Here is a 24,323-nt window from a genome sequence, read left to right as displayed (position 1 = left end):
CCTCTTTTGGGGAACAGGTTTTGCTAACAGTAATAATGATGATAGTGTGAATGAAATTTTGATTTTATCTAAAAGTAAAAAATAGAATAATTTTCAGTTCAGACCAGAAAATAGCTCCCTTCTTTTTTTTCTTTCCTGACCATAAGTTGGAAAAGGGATTTAAAGTTCGTAAAGATGGTATGCTATTTATTTCCAGTCTAGTATGTACATGAATTTTTATTGTATTATTAGTATGTACTGATAAATTTCTATGTATTGATAAGTTTATTTTCTGATTTAGAGTTATCCCTGGACAGAGAATCTGAGGCAGGTACAGGATCATCAGAACATGAAGATGGAGAACGAGAGGGAAGTCCTAGAACTTATTCACGACCTAGTGTATCAATGCCATTGCCTACTGTCCTGCTTGATCGGAAGATCGAAATGCTCCTAACTGAATGGAATAAGAATCCCGATATGCTTTTTACTATTCACCCTGTAGATGGTACCTTTCTAGTGTGGCACATAAAGTATTTGGATGAATATAATCCTGGAATATTTAGACAAGTCCAGGTATATTTTATTGATACAGCAATTATTACAATTTTTATATACATATGTAAAAAAGGAAACAGATGCTATGTGGATTTAGCAGGTGTTCAGAATTACTCAAAGATTTTGTTTTTGATGAGCAACTGAGAAGAAAATACTTATTCTTGCAACCAAAGAGGATTAATAACCACAACTTTTACAAATCTGGGTTAATTAGAGTAAAATGAATTTGGCTTTGAAATGTATACTGAATATTCTAATATAGATGTGTTGATATTTTTCACAATATTTTGAAGAAACCTAAGAAACTAACCTAAACATGTGATTCAGGATGAGCCCCCTGGATTATTAACTAAATCCAGCTACCTTTATCTGTTTTCTTTTTGAACTTTAGATTTGTGGTTGTGGTCATTTATACACACAGGCAAAGTATTTGAAACTTTTTTCTCTTTAGTCTTCTCTTAGGCTACGAATAGCAATATATTACATTAATATAGGGAAGGGATTAGATCATAAAAGTTTGAAAATGATACTTTTTGCTAGGAAGCTGAGATTTGGCATTTTGAAAATGGAAGTATTTTTGGAAGACTTTTTGAGAGGTGGCAGACTACTTACCCTGAATCATATATTGTGTTTTTCAGGTTTCTTTTTCTTCTCGGATTCCTGTTGCATTTCCTTCTGGCGATGCAAGCTCTCTTAGTAAAAATATCATGATGTATGCCTGTATAAATGCTACGAAAGATTCTCACCCCACTCTGTTACAAGAAGATATGACGGCTGTAGGCAGTCCTCACAGATCACAGTCACGCTATAGATCACATAGTACAAATATGAACATTCTAGCTCCCACAGTAATGATGGTCTCTAAACACATAGATGGTTCCTTAAATCAGTGGGCAGTTACTTTTGCAGATAAGTCTGCCTTTACTACTGTTCTAACTGTATCTCACAAATTTAGATATTGTGGTCATCGATTTCACCTCAATGACCTGGCATGTCATTCAGTTTTACCACTGTTATTGACATCATCTCATCATAATGCTTTGTTGACTCCTGAATCAGATCATCAGTGGGACCCAGACTATAAATTAAGTAGATTAATGGATCCTGTAAAACATATAAAAGGTTCCTTGAAACAACCTCTTAGAAATGCAGCCACACGTACATTTCATGACCCAAATGCAATCTATAGTGAACTTATTCTATGGCGTGTAGACCCAATAGGACCTTTGTCATACACCGGAGGAGTATCAGAATTGGCTCGAATTAACTCTTTACATACTTCAGCCTTCTCTAATGTAGCCTGGCTTCCAACTCTAATTCCCAGCTATTGCCTTGGTAAGTGTTCATTTTAATGGTGAACTTAATAAAAACTTTAAACTATTATTTATTATCTACAAAATGGTTTATATTTGTCATTATTAGGAAGACTTTAAAAAGTGTTTAGAACGTAGGCACCAGACATATGTTCAGAATTTGTAGAAGTTTGTTTTTAATCTCTTTGCTCTCATAATCTATTTTCTCTTGAATTTTTTGCTAATAATTTTGTATCCATTAATTATATCTGTTTAGTTATGATTCTTGACCATGGTTATGTCTAAGAAGAAAAGTGACTATTGTATTTCAGCCAATAATAAAAATAAACTGCATGATAATGCAAAGTGTTTATTTTCTCAGGGACATATTGCAATTCTGCAAGTGCTTGTTTTGTTGCTTCTGATGGCAAAAATCTGAGACTCTATCAAGCTGTGGTAGATGCAAGGAAATTATTGGATGAATTATCGGATCCAGAATCTTCGGTAAATATTTACTAATCTTTATGAAGTTAGTGAAGCTGATAAGGAATGCTCTTTTACTTTGTTTAGGATCCTTATTTGTTAGTTGGTGTTAAGGGAGTGAGCATATGTTCTGGGCTCCATATGACATTTATTTTTTTAGATTTGTGTTAATGAGATACATGAATCAAAATTACAGTCTACATATCACACTTCAATAGATTTTACATTTAAACAAATACGTTTTTCTTTTTCTAAAATATCACAATTTCTTCTTGACATTTTATACTTTCTAGTTTGGTTCTGTTAATCTTTCTTTGCTCAAAAAAGGTTTTAAGGCAGCTTTACCAAGGTCTATATTTAGGTTAGAAAATTTGAACTTTTCTGCGCTTGATTTACTCTTTAAAAAAAATGCTATGGTTATAATATGTTCCCAGTGGGTGGCAGGATCTCATTCTGGTTGTTCTGTATCTGAACTGGAAATCATATATATTAGTTAATATATAGATTTGATTAGTGAATTTTCTATTTACTTATAAAAACATGGTTCTTTATTAAACAACTGTTTTAATAAAAATCCTTCCAGTATTGAAAACCAAAGTGTCCACTTCATGCCCTTAGATGTGTTGGTGATGTAGATTTAGAATAAGTTTCACTGTCTGCCTTTAAAGAACTTTAATTTAGTTGAGGAGAGAAATTATTAATAGCAGGTTAAATAATAGTTTAAGACAGAAGAAGAGGTATCTGAGGGTGGTATGTAATTAATTATCAGACAGATGGCACTAAAGTATTTCATAATTCAGAGGATAGAGATATCAATTTAGGGTAGGCATAGAAGTCTTTATTAAGGACAGTATTTGGGTTCATTTGTGATGAGTGGATAAGATTTAAAAGACATAGCCTTTGCCTGAGTGAGAGTAGCCTGAAAGAAGTATAGATATAGGAAAGTACAACATGTAAAAATATGACTTATTCCATAAACAGTGAGACAACCAGTTGGACTGGAGCCAAAGGTTTGGCATAGAGAAATTCTAGAATCTTAAAATTAAAGTTGGAAGATACTTTAAAGGTCACCTAGTCTAACCAGCCATCTGATGCTTTATTCCCCTCTACCACATTCCTGCCAATTTGTCATCTGGCCTACAAGGAGAGAAACTCAACTCTAAAGGCAGCTCATTCTGTCTTTGAATTACCCTTACTAGTATACTAGAATTAAATTTGTATTCTTTAAATTCTATTTGTTAGTCCTAATTCCATTTAGAATAGGTCTAATATTTCTAGACATTGTAAAATCACTAGATTATAGTAGTATATGGCCTCTCATTAGATACTGTTATGCTTTGACAGTCACACCACATTCTTTGTATGTAATTGATTCTTTAAATATCCCAAAGTTTATTTTGTGTGTGTGTGTGTGTGTGTGGGCCGGGGTGTGTGTGTGTGTGTGGGGGGTGTGTGTGTGTGTGTGTGTGTGTGTGTGTGTGTGTGTGTTTTGCCAGTAAGCCATTCTGTATTTGTGTATTTGCGTTTGGGGCCCAAATGTAGGCCCATTTTCCCTATTACATTTCACCTTGCTAGTCTCAACAGTGAAACTTTTTAGTGTATTTTGAATTCTGATTCGTTCATTGTTATTGTTTTATGATGCATAGGACCAGCCTATTTGATAAGTACTGTATCTATAGCTTCATCTGAGTCAGTTATTAAAATGTTAAACAGAACAGGAGCAAAGAAATAGCCTAGTAGTGTACATTTGAAATCTTACTTCATTTTTATTGTGTGGCATATTTCTCCAGCTTGTCCTAAGGATTTCTATGAGGCAGCTTGTTATGTTCTTTGCTGAAATAAAATATACCCTGTCTGTTAGATCTTCTGCAGTCAAAAAAGGGAGTCAAATTTCTATGCTATGATTGTTTTAATATACAATAGGTAGAATGTGTGTACCCTGATGTTTCCTGATAACTAAAATGTACTAAACAGACATCAAGCTTTTCTTTTCATTTTACAAAATTGGAACATTTGCCTGTTTTTAGTCTTTTGGCTATGGCATTCCCCCATGAATTCTCAGAAAACATCCTCTGTTGTTCCTAATTGCATTTGCAGAATTTCCCTAACCTGAGCATTATTTTTCCAGAAAATAGAAATTCATTTAGAACAGTTAGACACATGTACACTGATTAAAAATATAATACTGTTTAAAGTTGCTAAAGAAATTTAGCACTGATTAAAAATATAATACCGTTTAAAATTGCTAAATTTCTTTAGCAATTTCTTTAGCAATTTTAAACGGTATTATATTTTTAATCAGTGTACATGTGTTCATTGCCAGAATATAGAAATACAATGGATTTTTGTATGTTTATCTTGTGTCCTGCAACCTTGCTGAACTCACATATTAGTTGTTTTTTCTTGTCGATTTCTTGGGATTTTCTACATAGACAATCATGTGTAAATGGAATAGTTTTATTTCTTCCTTTCCAATCTTTGTGCCTGTTATTTTTATTTCTTACCTTATTGCATTGACTGAAACTTCCAGCATTATGTTAAATAAGAGTGGTGAGGTTAGACGTGTTTTCCTTTTTCCTAATTTTAGAGGGAAAGCATTCAGTCTTTCACCATGAAGTATAATGTTAGCCATAGGGTTTTTGTTAGAGACTCTATCAAGTTGAGGAACTTCAACTCTATTTCTATTTTTTCAGTTTTTTTTTTTTTTTTTTGGATTAAGCATTGAATTTTGTCGAATACTCTTTCTGTATCAATTGGCATTACATGTAATATTTTTCTTTAGTTTTGGTTCATATGGTGAATTACATCAGTTGATTTTCAAATATTGCACTAGCCCTGCATTTCTGGAATAAACCCTACATGGTCATGGTGTATAATTCTTTCTATATATTGGTGAATTCTATTTGCTGTTGTTTTATTAAGGATTTTTGTGTCTATAATTATGAGGGATATTGGTCTATAGATTTTTTGTACAGTATCCTTCTCTGGTTTTGGCATCAGGGTATATACTACTTTATAAAATGAATTGAGAAGTATTCACTTCTGTTTTCTGGAAGAAATTACATGTAATTAGTATTAATTCTTTAAATAGTGTAATTCTCTAGTGAAACTGTCGGGTTTAGAGATTTCTTTTTGGGAGTTTTAACATGATTCACTTTCTTTAATTGGGCTTTTCATGGGGCCCAATTAAATTTATTTGATTTCAGATAGCATGAATTGTGGCAGTTCATGTTTTTTGAATAATTGGTCTCTTATCTAAGTTATCAAATTTATGCATGTAGAATCATCTATAGTGTTACCTTATTATCATTTTGACGTCTGTAGTGATACCTACTATTTTATTCCTAATACCAGTATTAGTGTCTTCCCTATTTTTCTCTATTCAGTTGCTAGAAGTTTATTAACTTTATTGATGTTTTTTAAGGAACCAGCTCTTTGTTTCATTGAGCTGTTTTTGTTTTGTTTTGCATTAATTTCTGCCCTTTATTGTTTCCTTCTTTCTGTTTTTTTTTTTTTCTTCTTCTTCTTTTTCTTTTTTCCTAGGTTGCATGAGCTAGGAACTTGGAATATTGATTTGAAACTTTCCTTATTTTCTAATGTATGCATTTAGTGCTGTAAATTTGCTTCTCAGCACTGCTTTGGCACTTATAAGTAGCATTTTTGTTTCCATTCAGCTCACTGTGTCCTTGGTGATCCTAGACTTAAAGCTGTAACACTCTAGTTTCTGCCTCTGTCTTCACTAGAGACTTCTCTCTGACTCTGTGTGTCTTCTCTTCTCCTCCTTCTTAGAAGGACACCATTCACTGGTTTTGGCATATCCCTAATTCAATATGATCTTATCTTAAAACTGATTATATCTGCAGACACCCTGTTTCTAAGTTACATTCAGAGATTCTTGGTAGACATGAATTTTGGGGGGAAACTCTTCAATGCTCTATACTAACAAACTTTTTTCCCTCATCAGTTATATTTGCAGTTGCAGTCAGGAACCTCTAAAGTTTCTTGAACCTCTTTATTGCCTTGAGCCATTTTGACTTTTGGAACCTCATTCTATAAGAAATTCCGAGATTTTTCTCCTAAAATGTAGGCTACAGAGCCTTGCCCTATTTGTTGATCTTAAATTCTTAAGACAATTACTTTCTGTCAAGTTCTCATTTTTCTGCTCATCTTTTTTGTTTTCTTGTTAGAGCAGCAGTTCTCCTAGTTACTTCCTCTACTGATTGTGAGTTGAAATGTAGCAATAAGTTGTCACATGCTGTCCTCTTCCTCAAATGAAATTTTTAGTAGATGCTGAGAAGAGGCTAGCTTTTTAAAAAGTCCATGAGAAACATCTGAAAAGATTTGAATTTTATTCTGTAGATCAAGAGGTAGATTTAGGGGGCACTGAAATTTTTGGACTGGGAGGTAAAGTATAGTTGGTAGATGCATGGACACAGCCAGGAATTTATTAGTCACTGTGTCAGTTATGGCCTAACTAACTGGGAAACAGATGACACACTCATAAAAGTTTAACTGAGGAGAGTTTAGTGAAAGAACGTCTTGCAGACGTGAGCACATGGTTAACCCACAAGGAATAATAGTAAAGCTCTCAGAGTCTAGCAACAGGATGAAGCTGTTATCACCCTGTGGTAGGCAGAATAAGCCCCGCCCCTGCTACCAAAGATGTCCACATGCTTATCCCTGGAACCTGTGAATATGTTACCTCACATGGCAAAAGAGACTTTGTAGATGTGAATAAATTAAGGACCTTGAAATATGGAGATTATCCTGGATTATCTGGGTGGACCCTGTCTAATCAGGAGTCCTTGAAAACAGAGAACCATTCCTGGCTGTGGTTTGAGGGAGATATGACAAAAGAAGAATGGTCAGAGGGATGATGTTACTGGCTTTGAAGATGGAGATAGGGGGCCATAAGCCAAAGAGTATAGATAGCCTCTAGAAGCTGAAAAAGGCAAGGAAACAGACTTCCCAAGAGCCTCCAGAAAGGAATGCAGCCCTGCTGACACCTTGGTTTTAGTCCAGTGAGAACCATGCCAGACTTCTGAGCTACAGAGCTGTAAGATAATACATTTGTGTTGCAAGGGCCAGTCTTAGCTTCAGTATAATGGAACTCTGACTGTTTTCCCAGATGGAAATATTTGTCTTTTGAACACAGGACTCTCCAGACATATCGAGTCCAAGATTGTGGGGACAGGAATACAGAATTCTGTGGGTGGGTTATTAGATATATTAGGGAGAGAGGTTACTCCTACATCCACCCTTTTGTTTGCAGACCTAGCTGTGGAGGAAATGGCATCTTACTGATCATTAATTTAAGACATATTGTAGCATGGAGGACAGCCATATATTAAACAGTCAAAATTAATGCAAAAATTCCATGATGAACAAAATGCCATGATGAGCAAAATGCCAACATTTCAAATAAAGACAGAATTGAACAGGCCATGATGATGCATATAGGAGCTTGAGGCAAAAGGGAGAATGTTTATACTATAATCATGTTTCTGTATTTTTTTAATGGTTAATTTTCCCCTAGAATGTTGAAATAGTTGAAAAGCAATGCAAATTGAAAGTAAGTATATTAAAACTGACAACATTATTTTAAGTTTAAATATTTTATACCGCAAAACAGAATTTACTATAATTTTACTTTCCTGGCATTAATGAAAGCAAACTCTTCAATAATACTATCAAAATGTCTGTCTTGGAGCTTTAAGGTTGCAAAATGAAGACATGTTAAAAGAACTAGATTTTTCTAACTGCTTAGTTAATTTTAAAAATGAGAATGAGTGTGGAAAGTTGAAATATTTCTTAGAATGTTTGAATTGCTATTGTCAGTGAATTAGAGGGGCCTTTAATGTCTGAGATGCTGTATCATATTGACAGTAGATTCATAAATTGTTGATCGTTAACATTTTATGTTTTTTATTTACAGAAACTTATTGGAGAAGTGTTTAATATTGTGAGCCAACAATCTACTGCTCGACCTGGCTGCATTATTGAACTCGATGCAATAACCAACCAAGTAAAAACATGCTTGTGAATTGGTGATAATATACTTTATCCTAGAGTGCTTTATATGCATATGATATGTTTCATTCTCAAAATAATTCTCTTGTTTGATATGAAATACAGCCAACTTCTCTTGATTCTTGTAGTGAAGATCTAATAATGTAGGAATTATTTTTCTCCAATCAAATTGTATCTATAGCCTTATTTTCTTTTTAAAGATTAGTTAATTCAGTTAGGGAAGCTATGAGGGAAAATATATTACAATTGTATAGATGCGTGGTTTGCTGTTTATTTTTATATTATTACTTATTTTAGCCTAATAGAGAGTGACTTCATCTTTAGAGCATTTGCTTTGTTAGGCTGTGTATTAGATATTTCTGAGGTCAGTTAACATGCTGATGAAAACAGGGTCAAAGTATACATTTACTTTCTAATTACAGGTCTTTTGTGTAGCCAGTGTTCTTCCCCAGCTACTACTTGGGAAAGGCGAACCCTTCTCCCTACAGGAAGTTTGTAAATTCATTCTAGCTCTTAGGATTTTTGTTTCTTCAGGATTATGTTTAAGGACTAAGAGATAGAACTCACATATTCATTCCAAATATAAAAAGAGATTACTTTGGTGAGGAAGTTATCAATATTTTCAAACAAGGAAATGAAAGAGCTGACCATATTTAGAAACAAATACAGAATTATATCACCTTTTTATGGTGCCTTGCACATTCTTTTGGGGAAATCTTTTTGATGAAATTACCTCATCAGTTCTCGGCAGTAGAACTGTGATTGCCCAAATCATGCTCTTTTGTCAATTTCAACATATGATTTTCTTTTTCTACTCCATAGGGATATGGGAGAAGAGTGGATTGGCTTCATTTTCTTAGATGTCTTAATTTTTAACGAACTTAGTGTTAAAATCATCCCCTACTTTAGCGCCTCTTTACTCTTTATCATAGGATATTAAATGAATTGATGATATTCACTAGCATTCTGCTTTTCACTTCATACTTGTTTACAATTTTTTCCTTCCTAGTAGTGGCTGTCTTTAACACAAGAGCTGATAAACTGCAAGCACTGATGAATGACTTAGGCTTTATATAAATGACAAAATTTAAAACTCATTTTAGGTTTGTGCCCAGTGTACTGTACAATTTCTGTATCCATGAAGACAGCACCCTCCCCTTTTACTTAGTCTTTTTTCTGGAGGAGGCGATCTTTTATACCGTGAATGTGAAAAGATTTAATATTTCTACCTTGAAATCAGTGGGTAGCCACCTAATTGTTTTTGACATACTTCCATAATGAGGTTTTGTTTAGACCTGGCCTTTCTTTGAATTTCTGGTCACTTTTGTGATTCTGTGTCTTTATTTGTGGTTGTCTTTACTTTTCTCTGGTCCAAAAATATGATCGTGTAGCATAGCAGCTGACAGTGATGTTTCATTCATCCTTTTAGAAATCCTATTTACTTACATGTAAATACATTTCTTCAGAGATGTGTCATTCCCACTGGCTGTTATAGGATCCGTTATAATTCCCACCAGACAGATTTATTGAGAGTACTTTGAAGTCCTTTCTGTTTTTTCTTTTTTTGAAGTGGAATTAGGAAAACTAAAGGAGTCCTGTGCTAGTGTGACTTAACATAGTTAGCTTCACCTTCTCCAGCCAGACATGAGACCTGATACTTTTGAACTCAGAGTGGTACAACAGATTACTTAACTATGTTTTGCTTTTTTTTTTTTGAGATGCAAACCTGTTGATTTGTTTATATTAGAGCTCCTCAGTTCTGCTATTGGCTGTAGCATCTTTGAAAGTATTTTTCTCTGCCCAGGTAGTTCTGATGATTTTTTTTTTTCTGTTGCTTTTTCCTCTTCAGTTAGTCACTAGAAAAGAAAATTGTTAGAGAGATGTATTTCTTCTACATTAGTGTTCTTGAGGCAGTGGTGTGTGAGAGAGAATTTCAAAAATAAAACTTCAATTTTTTTCATATTTTTAGTGTGGCTCAAATACACAGTTGCTCCATGTGTTTCAAGAAGACTTCATTATAGGATATAAACCGCATAAGGAAGATCTGGAGAAAAAGGAAACAGAAGTATTTTTTCAGCCATCACAAGGTACTTTTAAAAAAATAGTCTTGAGGTTGCTTACTTTAATCTTAAAAAAAGGCCTCCAAAAATTTTTCAGAGTATAGCTCTTTATGTCAAAAGAAATCACTCTCATAATTTTTAGCAGATATACCAGTTCTATCAGAATTGCTTATTTGTAGATTTAGAAGCCATGTGGCTGAAATTACATTTTGAAAGAAAGTTTCAATGGCAACATACTTTTGTCAAGAGATGTTATTTATGAAACCTATTTTGTTTTAAAAATTAATTTTAATTGTTTATATTCTGAATGGTAATAAGCAAGCCAGTTAATTTTAATATAAGTTCAAAAAAATAATAAATTGCTACAGACTGTTGTTGAATATAGAGTGTAAGATACTATGTTCTCTGGTATACTAGAAACATCAGATATGCTGTGAATTAAAGGTACCATTTTACAGTTTTCTCTGAAGTGTAGTTATTTCTTTTTTCTTTTGTGAAAGTAAGACCTTTCAAGAAGAAACCATATTATATTTAGTTTAAACTTTAATATTTTACCTTAAAATGTTCCCTTTAGAAGGGGTAACTTTGTAATTATAAAACTGCCATATTCTATTTGAACATAGACCAAATTGAATAGAATACTTTCCACTTGAAAGTAGGAATGACACATTCTATTAATTCATTTTCTATGATGAACACTGTTTAGCTTATAAAGGGTTTCCAGATACTTTTATCTCATTTGGTTACAGATTGCAAGTATCTAGATGAACATATTTAATTTTCTTAGTATAGCTTTTAGTACAGAAGTATGTAAAGGCATTTAAGGAAAGTATTTCTAATGAATTTATACAGATAATTTCCTTAAGGGAATATCAGAATGAGTTTCTGTCTTTGTGAGGCTTAGCTCAAACTTCTTTTCACTCCCAGACTAGTAATTTTTTTCTTTTTCATTTATTTTTCTTTATATATCAGAACTTTTCTTCTTTATAATTTATTCAGTTATCATGTTCAGTTTTATTTCACTGTTATTATAGCATAACAGTACTACTTTATAGATTTAAAATTTCCTAGTCCTTAGTATTTCTCCTTTATATGGGTTAAACTTTTTTATATGCCTTCCAACAAACCTAGCTACCATTTATCATTCTATTTCTAATAGTAAATACATACTAACCTACTAGAAAACAGTGTTTATATAAAGTTGGTATTCTATAATATTTTTATTTGAAAGACTTGGATTTTAAAATATTATTTACATTTTCTGATATTTCTTTGGGAAAAAAAAAAAAACAGATTTTCCCGAAGCCTTTCTTGATTTTCTTTTAGTTTTTTTGCTGAGTTTCTCAGATACTCTTTCTGATTTTATAGCAATTTTCTTAAAGGATTTGATATGTGTAAAATGTATAAATATGTAAAATTACTCTTAATTAAAAAATGCCACTTACAGACAAAAGTGGAGTGTATAGTTAACCTCCCTACACCTATAACATAGATTGAAATTTTAAGATTTTGTCATACTTACTTCACCCTATTTTCTTTTCTTTTCCTTTTTTTCTGAAATATTTTAAAGAAAATCCAGCCATCATTTTGTTTCACTCCTGTGTACTTCCATATACATTTCTAAAAATGACTTTTTTACATGTGTGCTGTTATCATATTGATAAAACCATAAAATTCCTCAAAATTGTTGTCAATTTTGACTTCAATTGTTTCAAAAATATTTGTTTTTAATTTGTTTGGATCCATATTTCAAAGTCCACAGTGTGTTTCATTGTTTATTAAGAGTCTTTTTTAACCTAAAGCGATCCCCCTTTATGCTGTCATCGTGCCACTGAGTTGTTTTAGAGAGTTATTTTACATGAATTTCTCTAAGTAATTACTTGTGATGCCATATAAACTTTTCCTTATAAAGTTCAAGTTAGCTCTATACACTTGATTAGATACAGGTTCAACTTTCTGGGTGATGCTATCTATTTCATCTGTATCATGCCAGAAATAACATGTTATGATGTCTCATTTTTAGTGATGCTCAGAGTCAGAAGATTCAGATAGTGGTTCCAGTGTAAAGTTTGCCAGCAGTCGTTCATATCGTGGGTTCTTCCATTGATAATGTTGCTTTTCAATCAATTATTTCACTAAGAACTACAAAATTATGATTTCTAATTTTATCAGTCCTTATTTATTTATTAGCTAGAAAGCATTCGTAAAGAAAAGCTTTCATCAAATGGATTTATTTGGCTACGTTGGAATATGGAGTTATTTTTAGGAAAGGCAGGGTAAGTGCTTAGTTTTTTCCCTTTAATCGACTGTTACAAAGGAAGAAGATTGTACTCACGTTACTTCCAGTGGTTACTGATGGATTTATTGTTTGGCTTTTTCTTTTGGGTATTATTATGAACTCATAATTTTTTATCGAAGAATAATATACATATAGAAAATACTCATATTACTCAGATATTTGCATTCTTAGCATATTTCAATTAATTTGCAGTCTTTTTTTCTTTTTAATGCTCATATTGTCCTGTATTAGGCTAGTGAGAATCCTTTCAGGTTTGTCTGCTGAGTCCTTTTGATACAACCTCATTAGTCTTAGTAGTTTACTTTCTTGCAGGCACAGCTAGATATCCTAGCCTCATCTTCTAGATATCCTTTGCAAGAATGGAATCATCCCTCCACACTTTTCCTTTTAATGAAGAATGAGATTTTGAGACCACAGTTTGGGCCCTAGCTCTGATTATTGCAAATGAGTTGTTATTATGATTTTCATTTTTAAGGAAAGTTTTTGTTGTTCTATGTAGACTTCATTTTCATATATGAAGAGTACAATTTACATATAAGAAGAACAGGGGAAATGATGTCACCAAATAATGTCTTTTTAAAAAAAAATTGATATGGTAAAATTTTTAATAGACTAAATATTAACAAGTATTGCAAGTGTCACACTCCTGACAAAATTTAAATCTACAGAAGTTTCTTTTTTTAATGTCATTTATTCTTTTTATTATTTTTTTTTACTTTTTAACATTTTATTTTTTTAATATTTTTCTCCCTCCCCACTTCCTCCCCTCGTCTGGTAACCACTAGTCCATTGTCCATGTCCATGAGTCTCTGTTTGTTTGTCCTGTTCATTTGTTACTTTTAGGTTTATATTCCACATATAAGTGATATCATGCGATTTTCAACTTTTTCTGTCTGGCTTATTTCGCTTAGTATGATTATTTCAAGGTCCATCCATGTTGCAAATGGCAGTATTTCATCTCTTCTTATGGCTGAGTAATATTCCTTATATGTGTGTACCACAGCTTCTTTAGTCAGTCATCTGTCATTGGACACTTCGGTTGCTTCTATGTCCTGGCCACTGTGAATAATGCTGCTATGAACATCGATGTGCAAATATCTTTTCGAATATGAGTTTTCAAGTCTTTGGGGTAAACACCCAGTAGAGGGATTGCTGGATCATATGGTAGATCACTTCTTAGTTTTTTGAGGAACCTCCATACTGTTTTCCATAGTGACTGTACCAATTTGCAGTCCCACCAGCAGTGTATGAGAGTTCCTATTTCTCCACATCCTCTCCAACATTTGTTATTACTTGTCCTGTTGATTATAGCCATTCTAACAGTTGTGAGATGGTATCTCATTGTGGTTTTTATTTAAAATGCATAAAATTTCTGGTTTACAGCCATGCTACCCTAAACGTGCCCGATCTCTTCTGATCTTGGAAGCTAAGCAGGGTTGGGCCTGGTTAATACTTGGATGGGAGACCACCTAGGAATACCAGGTCCTGTAGGTGTTAAAAAAATAAATAAATAAAAATAAAATAAAAAAAAATCTCTTCTGCACTTCTATTGCTACCCTTACCCCATAACTTCTAAGTTTTTAAAGCAGTGCTGTTTTCATATAGGAAAAGCAGCATACGTGTTTATTTATTTATTTTCCCTTTTACTTGCCTATTTTTAAAATAAGGAGTTAGTGCCCCAGTGACCTCAAGTGGCGTCCAGTGAGACTGGCTTGGCTTTCGTACTCTCCCTCCCTCTCTTGCTCTCTGTCTCTACCTCTGTCTCGTCCCTGTCTTTCTCTTCCTTTCTCTCCTCCTTCCATGTCTTCTTGTTCTTCCTTTCTTTTTTTGCTTATGTGGCCACTTTCTCTTTTGGTATTTTTATGAACTCATGGGTTTTTTTTTGTATAGTCAATGCGTTTTAATAAAATGTATTCATTATTATTCTCTGGTGCTCAGATTGTACCATCTTTGACTGCTAGGTGTCTCCTCATGTTGGCTTTTGTGTATTTTTGATGTAGCCCCATTAGTCTTTGATGGCTACCAAAATTATATAAAACTGCTTCTAAATGTGTATTCTTTCCTCTCCCTCCCAGTTTCTATGCACATCAAGAGATGTTTTAAAAAGTGTCTTCTGTTTTAACCCTATAGAAAAATAATAACTTAAGTATTCTTTTCCTTTGAACAACAGGATATCGCCCACCACCATTTTCAGAAAAGTTCTTTCTAGTTGTAATTGAAAAGGACAGCAATAATTACTCTATTCTCCATATGTGGCATCTTCATCTTAAATCTGTACAGCCATGTTTAGGTAAGTAATTGTAATTTTTATGTAGCGATAATGCGAAATAAATCATTTTACTGAATAAGCTTTAGGTTGCTCAGTTATTTAAAGAGTTAATGAACTGTAAATTGAGTTGGTGCATTGAAGATGTATATGCCAGAGTTTTAATTACAATTTCACAAATCATTAATGAAACAGGTTAATCTAAAAACATTAAGGGCACATTAGACATATTGGAATAGAAAAAGAAAAACTTGATTGATTTTTTCCATTAATATTTATTGAATGTTTACTATGACTCTGTTCTAGATACTATGTCTCTATAAGTCAATTTTGCTATAGAATTAATGTTGTACTTTTCCGTTGACTAATATATAATTTCTTCTGATACAGTGTATATTAGCTTTAAGTATCACTAAGAGAAACAGATTTGCTACTTAGAAAAATATGATTGAGAATCTGAAGGTCATAAGCAAAACTGTTTTGGTAACACATTAAGAAATGCAACATTGATAAAAAAATTATTTCATCTAGGCTTTTGCTATACATATTCATATTAATTTTTTAACAAAGTAGAAAATCTATACTATGAAGCACAGAAATTGAGAGAATTCTTGAAGAACTGCACTGATAGTCATATCAAACTGAATCTCCTTTAAACTACTTAACTCACAATATTTGGATTATTAATAGATTTTATTTCTCATAATTATATAATTTAACTGACCATATCTAGTCAACATTTAATACATTAAACTAATTATATATTCTCTTTATAATCCATATTGTCACGTAACTGTGTAAGTAGGAGTTCTAACTGGGCCATGAACTGGCATTAAAAAAGCCAGATGATTTGATAGAACCTTTCTACCTGTGCATAGTTGAGCCTAATCTTCTTGAGACAGCAGGAATTCCTCCAAAAATTCTTTCAAAGCCTTTGGAGTTAATTCTTGGAGTTACATGTTGTTTCACAGAAATGCAAGAATAGAGGGATCTAAAACCAGCCCGTCAGGAAGAGACTTTTTAACCCACCAGAAAATATAGTATTTTCTAGAGTTGGGCACAGAACCAGGAATGTTTTCAAAGAAATTAATAGATCCTTGTGGTAGGACAGGAATCATGTGATACTCTCTGTCCCCACTGCTTTGAAGGAAGTGTCCCACTGCTGTTCCCTAAAGCCAGAGCTAGTGTAGAGTTGTTTGTTACCCTGTTTGTGACAGCAAGTATATGATCATAAACAGTAAGATTACAGTAGAGTCAAACAAAGGATATGTTCTCTTCAACTATGAAGAAAACACCTATCTTTTGGGTCTGACATTCACAGCAAATTTAACATAGTACATATTGCCATTCATAGCTAATACTTGAGTTTATCAGTGTGTTGAAAATCCTGGCAGAGGATGTAATGATAGGCTTAAACTTAGATGGGGAAGGAGCATGTTGGGTAACTTCTGGGTGCCAGGCACTGAGATAGATATTTTATATATGTGAGATAGATATTATCCTCACTTTACTAATGGAATAATATTATGTAACTTGACCAAGTCCCGCATCTAGCTTGTCACAGAACCAGGTTTCAAAATCAGGTCTCTGGCTCTAAAGCCTTTTCTTTTTTCCTGCTCTAATTTTCTTCTTAGCGTGAGATACATATTAGAAAATTGCCGGTTTACAGGAAGAGAAATGTTGTAATTCAGCCTTATTTTGCAGATAAGAAAATAGCCAGAGATGGTGAAGTGCCTTGCTTATGGAAACATCTAGTTAGTGATAGAGCCAGGAGTAGTACTCTGTCTTCTGACCACTGATTCAAGTTTGTAGTCATTCCACTTCATGAAAAATGTTTTCATATTTCTTATTGAGTGAGGTCTGCCATTATAAAATACATCGACATATTTAACATCCACCAGAAGCAAAATGGGATTATCTCTTGGTATTCTAGTGTTTCTTGAGGTGTACAAAGCAATAAAATATCATCCTTGTCCTTGATGAATTAATAGTCTAATGGGGACTACAGAAACACAAATAAATAAATGTAGTGCAAAGTATCCCTCACATGTAACAGAAACACAGGTAACTGAATCTGCTTAGAGATTTACACTCTAATGTGTAAGCTGGAAACTCTTCGGAAGAAGATCAAGGTAATATGTCTTACTAAGCCAACCACCTAACACTATCTTAAATTTCTTTAGAACTTTTAGTTTTTGTATATATTCTTGAAATCATTATCTTATTTCAGCACATAGTAGTTAAGAGGCTGGTATTTTAGTGTCTTCTTTCTCACGGCTAATTATGTGACCTTAGGAAAACCATTAAGTTCTCAAAGTTTAAATTCCATCTATTAAGTGAGGCAGTACCTAGTTATTTCTCAAAGTTCGATTCATGACTCATTTGTTTCAGCAACATCCGGGCTGCTTATTAATGCAGATTTCTGGGATCCATCTCAAAACAACTGAATCACTATCTCTGTGGTTCAGCCCAGGAATCTTTATGTTAACAAATTCCTCAGGCTTCTGAAGTGTTTTAAAAGTTGAGAACATTGGACTAAATAACTTAAGATTTTTTCTAGTTCTTACATGTTGTGATTCTTCCCTGAAAATGTCCCTGTGATGGAGATGCTAAAAAAGAGTAAAAAAAAAAAAAAAAAAAATCATGGTAACTGAGCAAAGTCTGAAGAGTACTTTTAAGAAACCATATTTCTTAAATGATAATAAAATGTATTCTATTTCATGTATATAGTGATGATAGTAATATGTTTTGTAATTTTATAATTTATTTTTAAAGCTAAAGCTTCAGAAAGTGTTTCATCGGAGAGTCGACTTTCAGTCCCTGGACAGAAAATTGTAGACTCTTTTCCAGAAACCTCTCCCAGTGTGAGCCCAATGCCACATTCTTCATCAATTGCCAATCTTCAGACTGCAAGTAAACTTATTTTGAGTTCTAAACTGGTGTATAGCCAACCTCTTGACCTCCCAGAAGGAGTCGAAGTAGTAAGAGCAACACCTTCAGCAGGTAAGGTAACTTTAATAGCAGGCAGTTGTAGCTTAGAGCAGTCTTCAGTGGATAAAATGGATGAACTCTTCTGAAATATGTGCTATGTCGACATCAAAATAAAGACTTACTTTCTAGTAATGATACATATGTTTATAAACATGTCTTTAGAAGAAATAATTTCTTATAAATATAATCAGATTGACAGAACATAGTGTAAATATTTTAATGTGAGGTTTCTTGCCTGCACTATGATTTCCTACAAATAGGAATACTATAACAATAGCATTACCTAAAAATAAATTACGTGATTATGATTGCATATTTTAATTTCACCAATGGGCTGTTCAAGACTTCTATAGATACTTGACCAATGGATATTTAGTGTAGGACGTGGTTAAGGAGGGAACTGGAGAGTTATTCTGAAGACGCTCATAGTAGCTTTGGATTTATCATGTTTTAGAATTTGATTATTAGCATATTATTTGGTGGTTCTATTACTATGAATATCTGCTTTTTCTTTTTTAAGGCCATCTGAGTTCCTCTTCAATTTATCCAGTGTGCCTTGCACCTTATTTAGTGGTTACAGCTTGTTCTGACAATAAAGTACGCTTCTGGAAATGTAATATGGAAACTGACCTGCAGTGTAAAAGTGATGAGAAGGAAACCTATCACTGGAGGAGATGGCCCTTGATGAATGATGAAGGAGAAGATAATAGCAGTACAGTGAGCATTGTGGGAAGACCAGTTGCTGTTAGCTGTTCATACACAGGTCGCCTTGCAGTGGCTTACAAACAACCTATCCAACACAATGGTTTTGTTTCCAAAGAATTTTCCATGCATGTTTGCATATTTGAATGTGAATCTACGGGAGGGTCAGAATGGGTTTTAGAACAAACAATTCATCTTGACGACTTGGTCAAAGTTGGGAGTGTGCTTGATTCAAGAGTCAGTGTTGACAGTAATCTGTTTGTGTACAGCAAATCAGATGCTGTTTTGAGCAAGGATAGATGTATTATTCCAAATATCAAGCATTTAGTACATTTGGACTGGGTATCAAAAGAAGATGGCTCCCACATTCTCACAGTGGGGGTCGGTGCTAATATCTTCATGTATGGGCGGCTTTCAGGAATTGTGACTGAACAAATCAACAGTAAGGATGGAGTAGCTGTCATTACTTTACCACTGGGTGGTAGTATCAAACAAGGAGTTAGGTCAAGATGGGTTCTTCTTAGATCTATAGACTTAGTGTCTTCTGTTGATGGTACACCTTCACTGCCTGTTTCTCTCTCTTGGGTAAGAGATGGGATCTTGGTGGTAGGAATGGATTGTGAAATGCATGTATATGCACAGTGGAAGCATGGTGTCAAATTTGGAGACACTGAAGCTGATAGTCCTGATGCAGAAGAGACTGCAATACAAGATCATTCTGCTTTTAAATCTAATATGTTGTCAAGAAAAAGTATTGTTGAAGGAACAGCTGTTGCCGATGATGTTTTTTGTTCACCAACTGTAGTTCAAGATGGTGGCTTATTTGAGGCTGCACATGTACTTTCTCCTACTCTCCCACAATATCATCCAACTCAGCTGTTAGAATTGATGGATTTAGGGAAAGTTCGCCGGGCTAAAGCTATTCTCTCTCACTTAGTAAAATGTATTGCAGGTGAAGTTGCAATAGTTAGAGATGCTGATGCTGGAGAAGGAACTAAGCGACATCTTTCTCGAACCATCAGTGTAAGTGGCAGTACAGCAAAGGATACAGTCACCATAGGAAAAGATGGTACTCGAGATTATACTGAGATAGATTCTATCCCTCCACTACCATTATATGCATTACTTGCTGCAGATCAAGATACAACCTACAGAATTTCAGAAGAAAGTACAAAAATACCTCAGAGTTATGAAGATCATACAAAAAGTCAACCAGAGGATCAATATTCAGAGCTGTTCCAAGTACAGGATATAACAACGGATGATATTGATTTAGAGCCAGAGAAGAGAGAAAACAAATCAAAAGTAATAAATCTTTCCCAGTATGGACCAGCTTACTTTGGCCAAGAACATGCTAGGGTACTTTCAAGTCATCTTATGCACTCGAGTCTACCAGGCCTTACCCGTTTGGAGCAGATGTTCCTCGTAGCTTTGGCCGATACAGTGGCTACCACCAGTACTGAGCTTGATGAAAACAGAGATAAGAGTTACTCAGGTAAATATTCTCACTAAAAATTTACGAAGTTATCATTAATAGAACTATTTGTATTATCTAAGTAATGACTTGCATATTTAATTGCCGTCTTTCTTTAAACCTTGCAAGGAAAAGACCTCTCTGATAGATGATTACTATTACATAATATGATTAGTTGTGGGGAAAAAAAGACAATTGGGGTGGGCCGTGATTTTACACATATGACTTCATGGATTTGCGATATCTGTGTGCTTTCCTACATAAGTTTTTACACCGAAACTTTTGTATGATTTAGGGTATATAGTTTTTTGTTTTTTTTTTTTCAATCAGATTGAGTTCTATGGTTTATTTACTTTCAGTTATAATAAGGCCCATTTTTTAATTTTACTATTGAAACATGAGGCTTATAGGCACCTCATGGGCTCAACTTGTTCATCTTACCATTTCTAGGTATAAATAATTTTTATAATTAATTGATTTTCTCCATAAAGTCTCTTCATAAGGAGGTTTTCACATATTTTAATATAATGTGTATCTTGCTTAATTCATTCTGCAACTGGAAGATTTTGGCTGCCTCTTGAAACTGATTCCACTGTCTTTTATGCAAGTAGTTGAAGATAGTGGTGCTGATTGTAAATGATAGCATTAGCAAAGGAAACTGAAAATGATTGATCACTCAGTAAATATTGTGGAGGAGTGAAAAATTGCTATGTGCTAGGTTTTTTATATACTTTATCATATTTAATTATCACAACAGCCTTCTAGTAGGTAGCTATTATATTTAATTTTATAGATGAAGACACTGATCCTTAGATTAAGTGACTTATCAGAGATCACACAGGTAGTAAGTGGCAGAACGGGGGTTTTATATGCATAAATCATTGCCTTCAAGCCTGTACTCAAAACTATTTCACAAGATTTTTAAATTTAAGGAAAAAAGACTTCCTTAAAGCCACCTGGAATATATCTGTTCATTGAGGTTTATACCCTTATAGTATATCCCCAAAGTTTTCTCCTCTGTAGATTAAAATAACTAGAGACCTTAGAGGGTTTTGTCTATGGCCTATTTTCTAACCATGTTAATTTAAAAAATCCTAATCATTATGAGGTTGTGTGCAATAGAGCAAGAGTCTCTCCAGGATAGCGTTAAGTCTTTGATGCATATTTAATATATATTAGAGTTTTCACTCTGAGACATTAAGAAAGTAGTCATGCCACAATTCATGAAAAATTGTTTAAAATTTCTGATACAAAACTATATCATTGGCTAGGCAATTTAAAAATGGCTCATCCTGGTCATAGTGGACTTTCAGTAGGTAGATAAGGCAGGAATGAATGTCTCCATTTCACAAGTGAGAAATCAAAGCTCAGAAATTAAATAAGTTGCACATCTCAATAAGTGGATTCTAAATAACTGAATTCTTCCATTTGTTCAGGTGAGACAACTTAGAGGCATTCTCCACAGTTTTCTCTCACACCCCATAATCCAGTCCACTAGCAAATCCTGTCAGTTCTGCTATATCTAGAATCCATTCATTTTCATCACCTCTCTTGTTACCACTCTGGTCACTGATACCTACTGCCTAATTATTGACAGTCTCCTAATGCTTCATTCTTGTTACTTCAGTCTGTTTTTCACATAGGAACCACATAGTGATTATTTTAAAACAAAATCATATTAAATCTCCTCTGCTCAGCACACACTAGTGGATGCCTGTCTTGCTTTAGAATGAAAGCTGAATCCTTACAGTGGTCTACAAGGCTCTAGGTGATCTGTGCTCATTTCCTCTCTACTACATTGGCCTCCAACACACTAACACATTCCTGTCTCAGGGTCTTTGCACATATTCTCTCTGCGTGGAATGCTCTTTTTCTAGATATATTATGCATGTCTCATTCCCTTACCTCCTCAGGTTTCTGCTGAAGTATCATCTCACTGGAAAGTTCTTCGCTGGCCACACTATATGAAATAGAACCCTCTTAAAAAAGAAAAAAAAAATAGAACCCTCTAACTCCAGCATTCCCTTACTCTCAATCCTGCTTTATTACTCACCATAACTTAATTTCTATTAGACACATTAGTTACTTGTTTATTTATTGTTTGTGTCCTAAAATGTAAGCCCCACGAGAATAGACACTTTGCTTTATTCACAGCCAAATCTCTAGTACCTAAACAGTGCTTTGTATGTAGTAGATGCTTAATTTGTTGAGTAAATAAGTGGATGGATGGATGAATGAATATAGCTAATGGGAAGTAGAGTTGAAACTTGAACTTTGACAACTTAAAGCAATACTTTTGCATTGCTTTTATCCAGTAGTAGCTATAGGTTTGATTAAACTTACCACACTTTCATAGCTTTGTTCAACTTTTGACTGAAAGTAAATTTTTGGAATCAAGGTTATGGTTCAACCTTAACTTTGTAACACTAGCCTAGCGAATCAGACGTCAAATCTTTGATAGTACTATATTTTAGTTGAACTAACCAGCCTACAAAATATTACCTGTTTAGTTATATAATAAATGATTTCACTTTAGTTGTATAATTCCTGTCTTTAAATCTTATCTGAATTTACAGAGAGAATATTTTTTTAAATTGTACTTAATTTACTGTAGTTAATATATTTTTTATTGGCTTTCAATAAAAAATTCTCATTTATTATGAGTAGCTAGAAATACTGTTGTTACCTGTATTTATAGGTAATTATATTTCCCTAGTCACTTTTCATTTGAGTTTTAGATATGTTTTTTTGTAGAGATGTTCTTTATAAAGATATTAAAGTGTTCATGAAGGAATACACTAAAAAATGTATTTTATATAAATTATCATTACTAAATTTATTGTTTATTTTCTAACTTTTGGCTGGTTTGTGACCTGTTGCATTCCCTTTTCCTTAATCACATTTTCTGTTTACATTACAGGAAGAGACACATTAGATGAGTGTGGTTTGAGATACTTATTAGCTATGCGCTTACACACATGCCTTTTGACATCACTGCCTCCTTTATACCGAGTACAGCTGCTTCATCAAGGTATATAACTCCTTGTTTAAACCTTTGTACACCTTTATTCAGTATAGAAGTGCTTGATCTATTTGTATTTTTGTGTAAACATTAGGTAAATCATTATATATACATCTGTCATTAGACTTAAGGTCTTCCTCTCACATGATACCCACTTAACATTTTTCTGTGTATCTTTCAGCTCTGTTCTGTGACTTTTGCTCATGTATCTCAGTTTCTCAGACTTTACTCAATAAGTTGTAGACTCACAGTAAACCTGGTATGCCTGACGTTGTAGCCCAACAACGTGGCCCTGAATTTCTTTGACATGTGATGACTTTTCAAAAAAATTTATGTAAAATTTGCTCTACATGTTATTATTCATGTTTATTTTAATATAAGCATTATGGTCTAAGTTATTTACTCACAGAAAAAGCTGATGTTTCAAGACTATCTGCCATATAATAATCCAGTAGATTTGTATACTTCAAACATACTGCCACACATGCTGCCTTGAGACATAAGGATTTATATTGACCTTCTTACTTGTAGATTAAAAAATTGAAACTGGAGTTTCAAGTGACCTGCTTAAAGTCACTTTAATAAATAGGATTATTTATTAATGGAATTGGAATTAGAATCTGAGCTCAGCATTGTGGACGTAGCCTTATCTAGTATGCATTAGTGTTGCAGGACTTAGAATACCAGGCTTTACAGTTTGTTGTTATTACCCATAGCACCCTTTACCCTCAATAAATGTTTTCTGAAAATGTGATTTTATACAGTAGTCTGATATTCACTATCCAGTTATTTTTGAAACAAATTTTGCTGTTTTTTTCTGTTTGAATTACCACTGTAATGAATGACCCTATAACGTTGCATATAAACATGTATATATCTGATTATTTCCTCGTGTTTTCTAGTGGTGGAATTACTGAATCAAAAGGCTGATAATTCTTAACTCTTGATAAGTATTGCCACAGTCTGACAGACTACTCTAATTTACATTTCTAGAAGCAATGTTTGATGCAATGCCAAAACTCAACCCATTGCCAGCACTTGATATCATTTTAAACAATTATGCCTCTTGGATGGGTTTAAAAAATGGTATCCTGATGTTCTTTTAAATTTTAGTCTTAAATGGTAGTCAGATGGCACTGAATCACTTAATGACAGTTGTGTAGATTGCCT

At 33.6% G+C, this 24,323-nt stretch overlaps 1 protein-coding gene and 1 pseudogene across 5 annotated transcripts in view; both read left to right on the top strand.

The window, feature by feature from the left end:
• The window catches only part of DMXL2 (Dmx like 2), a 117,394-nt gene that overhangs the window by 55,019 nt on the left and 38,052 nt on the right, over positions 1–24,323 (top strand). For all 5 annotated transcript variants that reach the window (XM_023527846.1, XM_011355109.2, XM_023527847.1 and 2 more), the window contains 9 exons: positions 281–552; positions 1,173–1,869; positions 2,209–2,330; positions 8,245–8,334; positions 10,309–10,426; positions 14,869–14,988; positions 17,740–17,967; positions 18,476–20,152; positions 23,052–23,162. In XM_023527846.1, the coding sequence (XP_023383614.1) occupies positions 281–552; positions 1,173–1,869; positions 2,209–2,330; positions 8,245–8,334; positions 10,309–10,426; positions 14,869–14,988; positions 17,740–17,967; positions 18,476–20,152; positions 23,052–23,162 (3,435 nt within the window). The remainder of the gene's footprint in view (positions 1–280; positions 553–1,172; positions 1,870–2,208; positions 2,331–8,244; positions 8,335–10,308; positions 10,427–14,868; positions 14,989–17,739; positions 17,968–18,475; positions 20,153–23,051; positions 23,163–24,323) is intronic.
• LOC111736367 lies at positions 14,074–14,192 on the top strand (annotated as a pseudogene).

This window comes from Pteropus vampyrus, unplaced genomic scaffold (genome assembly GCF_000151845.1).
Source record: "Pteropus vampyrus isolate Shadow unplaced genomic scaffold, Pvam_2.0 Scaffold19, whole genome shotgun sequence".
NCBI classification, from domain to species: Eukaryota; Metazoa; Chordata; class Mammalia; order Chiroptera; family Pteropodidae; genus Pteropus; species Pteropus vampyrus.
This window is presented reverse-complemented; position numbering and strand designations above follow the sequence as displayed.